Below are 5,602 nucleotides of genomic sequence, written 5' to 3'. Positions count from 1 at the left end.
TATGTGTTAAATGGCAAATCGCTCACGTGACATATTATAAGCTGTTCCGCTGTTTTTCCAGAACTCGGTTAACGTGAGAATTATCTGTGCATTAGATTTCATTAACTCCAATATGAATATACGCGGCTAAAACAACTGATACTAAAATCATACTCTTCAATCATTTACATTCTATATTCTTCTATTCCTTCTACATCTTTATAATATTAATAGTGTAAAAATTAGAGCTAAATCGTATTGCACTGAGGAAGATCGCTATAAAAACTTAAGGTTTATATAAGCCACTGAGATTTCAATGAGGGAGCGTCACATTCTATTTAACTAACTACTCGTTATTCCTAATTTAATGAATAAGCACGAGTTACGCATAAAAATATATAAAGTATGTTGTTTCTAATGTACAAAGATATCGAAGTATATATAAACACTATCAAGCATTTTGATCAAAATCTCTCATAAATAATTAACTTCCATAATGAAATTTAAATTCTTATAATTTCGTATTTCATATAGACAGTTATAAGTTTTGCAGAGGTTGGGAGAAAAGAAAATTTAATTTCATTAAACATCACGTTTATAAAAAGAATACTTAAAGGAATATTTATGTTTCATTATTTTTCCTTATAGAAATGGTGGTTAGGGCGCTCGCTCTTTCAGGTGAGGAATCATTATAATGTGACGGTCAATCCCACTATTAGTTGATAAATAGTAGCTCAAAATTAGGGGCGGCTAGCGCATATAGCCCTCGAATAGCTTTACGCGAACATTCAACGAATAAACAAATCCTTATAAAACTTATATTTGCATGGACTTTGTTCATGTTTTTATAAATAAATCAGTAGCAGGTTAAAGGTGCTAAACTGGTTTTGAATATAATTTTTAAAGGAAGGGGTGGGGAGGGAAGGAGGATATAGATTGGCTGGCCTTTGTAGTTTAGTGAGCTGTTCTTCTAACACCATTGTTGCTCAACTGTTAGTGCGCATATGAGGTCAATGACCGACCGGAAATACAGCTATGCGCACGATACTCGGTATTATTCCTTTGCGTTTGAAATGTGCAGAAAGACTCGTCTAAGCCTAGTGGCTCTTCTGAATGTAAACAAACACTGCTTTCTATCTCTGCTGGATTATATAACATAGTTAGTTTCGTACATCAGAGTATCAAAGTCATAGCTGCATTAAAAAATATCCCTTAACTGTGATCAAACATATTAAATACCCAACGTTTCGTACTTGCAGCTTCGCCAGGAACTCGACATCATACATTAGCACCACAGGCAAGTGGTCATTTTAATACAAAGTAATTTCAAAAATTATCATCTATGTTACATTAAATGCATAATTTCATGTATACTTTTATGCAATCGGTGCAGACCGCTCTGATTTTTGAGTCAATGTGAAACACCTTCTTGAAAATACTATGAAATTAAAATCAAATACAATACATTTTACTCACACTGGGGGAGTCTCCCGGTGACTTAGCGCTAAGCTTGGATATTTTAAACGTTAGAATTAGAGGCTCGATACCCGCAGGGACAGAGCGCAGATAACCTATTGTGCAGCTTTGTCTGAAACAAACAAACAAACAATATTTTGACCCGAGTGTGACCTAGTGGCTATAGCTTTTGGGTTCGATCCCGTGGCAATTACGGTCTGCATTTAATGTCTTAAAAATATTCCACAAGTTATTTAATAAAGCTGACTTTTCGCAAGCAACTGTAGCAAGTTGTAGTTCCAGTTCTTGTTGTTGTTGTTTTGTGTGTGAATTGGCAAACACTGATATCAAACAGGATTTCGACCTACTTGTTTATTTAGAGGGCTGACACTTTATTTAGCCAATTACGATACCACGTTTCGAGAACCATACTTAACAATTTCGGTTATTGAGAGTGTAATCTGAAAAGTCTCAGTGTTTGTTCACTTCTGCAGAAATATTTGTATTTAACAGGACGATGTGCCATGCTTGAAATAAGCATTTTCAGGTAAAAAGTGGAAATAAACTCATACTAAACTTTAGTTGCTTCAACTGCCCGGTGGACAGAGCTACGGATTTATTTATTTTTTATCTTGAATTGTTTTCAGTTTCCAGAAGAGTTCTCAGCTTGCCTGACGGTGGGACACTGTTACAGTTTAGTAGTTCTAGTTTTGTCTGTGCCAGAAAACCCTAAAAAACGTAATTAGAATTACAGTTGATCCCGCGTAATAATAGTTTTATAACTTAGGTTGTGGTTCGGGATTATTAGATTAACGCACAGGTAACTGGAACATTTTACATCACTATTTCATTCTGTTTTGTTTTTCGCATTTGAATTAATGATCTTTATATATCTCCAGTTTTCAATGAACACTAGTACATATTATCTTTTTTTTTGATATTCCGTGGATAAAAAAATTAGATATTAAAAGATGATAATGCTCGATATTCGTGTGATTTTAAAAGAAAGATCGGACGCTGCATGATGACGTGATGTACACGTGAGCTCGTGAAACATGTAGTACAGGTTGCCCAGTGAACACGCAGCTTCATTCTTTCCTGAGCTGTAGCCAGTAGACAGGCGGACTATATACGTTGGAGATGAACAGACGTAGAAGAGCACTTACTGAATTAGTTTTTCACACCCAAATGTGTTCCTTAAAGTAGGATAAATTATTGGGTTTATGTGATTCAAGAAGGCAGGTTCTGCCTCTTCAGTATGCGTCTGTGTGACACTTATGTCACCCACCGCCAGAACAATATCGTCCAGTGCTATTAAGCTATGAAATATGTTATATATGTATGTATGTGTGTGTGTGTGTGTGATAATTGTGTTTCTTTATGCTCTATGTCACGATTTCCCGTGCGCTATTAGCCTCTAATAGACGGCGCCGCTATGAAGTGAATTTTGTTTAGAATCTGCCTGTACTAGTCTGAAAGTGTCATTCACGCTTATACTCGATACTTTTCGAACGCTTGCAGATGCTCTGAAAATTACTCAGAATAGGCACAAACGCTGGGGAATCTGAGTAACCGTTCAGAGTAGGCATAAACTCTGAGGAGTCTGAGTAGGCACTCAGAGTAGACATAAACTCTGAGGTATCTGAGTAGGTACCCAGAGTAAGCACAAATTTTGAAGAAACTGAGTAGTCACTCAGGGTAAGCACAACTTTGAGAGATCTGAGTGATCACTTAAAGTTAGCACAAACATGACGAATCTGAGTATCACTCAAGAATAGGCACTAACTCTGAGGAATCTGACGATCTACAGTTGTTCTTCTAAATGGTTTGTGTTAAATGTGTTCTCCAGACTTAACATAAGAAGTAACATAGGTTCAACGGTTAGCTGATAAAAAAAATCCAAGAATGAAGTCGTATTATTATAAAACGCAATAAGTCGTTTCTCAACATGATAATTATTATTCTGACAAGTGTTACTGATTGGTTGAATTGAACGAGCTTCCGGCTAGGTTTAAACCAATTGAAAAACACGCTGTTGCTCTCAAGTTTTTAGCTTTTTGTGGGCTGGTAATTTATGTTTCCTTAGACTTATATGGTTCCATGTTTAAATAAACTTGATTCCTCTGATTACAGCGGATTATTACATACATATATAAGCTATTAAAGGAGTTATAATGTATACATGTTGTCTCTGTAGTGTGTAAAGAATTACAGTACCTATAGAACTTTTTGTTAGTGAAAAATTCACACTGTTGTTGAAAATGATTAGTTTTTTACCACAAACAAAACACTCATTCTAAATGTTACGAGAACTGTTGCAAGTTTCAGTACTATAATCAAATCACACTTTCGCCCCCTGGTGGCATTTCTCTTGATCTTACAACTGGTATTGCTCTGTATGTGAACGTTTTAGCTCGAGAATTAAACAAGAAGGGAAGCAAAGTATTCCCAGTCAATAAGGATGCTTTTACCCCTGAGTTATGGACTGGAAGTAATCCGTTTTCTGGATCAGATTCCTCCAAGACCAAGAACAGGAACGGAATATCATTGCCCAGATAATGAAGCTCACAGCCACAGGTAAGCATTAGTGAAAAACCGAGTTTCTTTAGTTTAAATATTTTACTCTGTCTAGCAAAAGCATGTGAAGGAATGGTAAAAAAAAATTAATTTTCTAACCTTTCTTACTACTCTAAAACTTGACAGACTTAGATTAACCGTAAAAACACAGTTAGGATATCTTACGAATAATAACACTTTTAAAAAGTTCATTACAACTTGATAGACTTAGATTAATCATAATAACACAGTTAGGACATCTTCCATAAAAACGCATTTAGAAAGTTTATTAAAACTCGATAGACTTAGATTAATAATAAAAACACAGTTGTGACATCTTAGGAATAAAAACACGTTTAGAAAGTTTATTACAACTTGATAGACTTAGATTAGTCATAAAACACAGTTATGATGTCTTAGGAATAAAAACATGTTTAGAAAGTTTATTACAACTTGACAGGCTTACATTAATACTAAAAGCACAGTTATGATAACTTAGGAATACAAACGCATTCAGAAAGTTTATTACAACTTGATAGACTTAGATTAATAATAAAAACACAGTTAGAACATCTAAGGCATCAAAACATTTAAAAAGTTTATTTAAACTTGATAGACTTAAATTGATCAATAGGTTTAGATTAATCATAAAACATAATTAGGTCATATTAGGGATAAAAACACATTTAAAAGTTGATAACAACTTGCTGGACTTAGATTAACGATAAAAACACATTTAAAAAGTTTTATTACAACTTAATTAACTTAGGTACAAATTGACGAGTTCAAGATTATTTTGAATTTCGTAAATATTTTGAGAGCTTGAGGTTACCTTAATCTAAAGAACACATATTTTTACGTTTTCTGTTCTACGCAAATTTAATGTGCGAAATTTGTTTGTTTGTTTTGGAATTTGCACAACGCTACACAATAGTTATTTGAGATAAACTAAAGAGAAGGTATATAGTCTTGGGTTGCTCTAATCAAATAGTGAGATTTGACCTGTACTCTTGTAATATCCCAACGGGACGCGAACCATGGATCCTCATTGGCAGAGATCGGCAAGTCAACAACTACGTTACGTTCGGTTTAGTCACTTAAATAAGTATGACCAACCTACGAGATTTGCACTTAATGCACTGTTAGCCTCGTTTCTTCTGAAAAAATTAACTTGACAACTACACTTTATATCACCATTATCTCGCTTTCCTCGAAAACCATCTGTTACCAAACTGGAGTAGAATTTCAAAGAAACTGAAAAAGCTTCCTTATCAGCGCGTGAATATGATCAGTGTAAGAAATAACAAAAGAAGAAGATACGTATAACCTTTTACGAAGAACACGAATACAAGTTAGTTCACATTCCGTCTCTCACGAAAGATAGACCGAAGATTATTTAGAATAAACGATACATATTTTTTGTATTGATTAATGACTTTAACGATATAACGTTTTATCTACAACAACATAGGACGTGAACACACTTTCAGTTTGAAACTTATGAACGGAAGTATTTCTGTGCGCAGGGCGCTTGTGACTTAGTGTTCATTGTTCTTCTGCTAACTATAAAGAAAACATATCGTAGTGGGGTACTTTTTTCTAAAGGATTATT

General features: G+C 34.5%; 1 protein-coding gene across 1 annotated transcript in view; it reads left to right on the top strand.

Annotated features, from left to right (window-relative positions):
* The first annotated feature begins 2,627 nt into the window (after positions 1 to 2,627).
* The window catches only part of LOC106463483 (ABC transporter G family member 14-like), a 39,488-nt gene continuing 36,513 nt past the window's right edge, over positions 2,628 to 5,602 (top strand). Inside the window, exon 1 of the mRNA XM_022390990.1 lies at positions 2,628 to 4,011. Within this exon, the coding sequence (XP_022246698.1) occupies positions 3,896 to 4,011 (116 nt within the window). The 5' untranslated portion in view covers positions 2,628 to 3,895. The remainder of the gene's footprint in view (positions 4,012 to 5,602) is intronic.

The sequence above is a fragment of the Limulus polyphemus genome, unplaced genomic scaffold (assembly GCF_000517525.1).
Source record: "Limulus polyphemus unplaced genomic scaffold, Limulus_polyphemus-2.1.2 Scaffold1421, whole genome shotgun sequence".
Classification (NCBI taxonomy): Eukaryota; Metazoa; Arthropoda; class Merostomata; order Xiphosura; family Limulidae; genus Limulus; species Limulus polyphemus.
The sequence above is the reverse complement of the archived record's forward strand: the minus strand, read 5'-3'. Positions and strand labels throughout refer to the sequence as shown.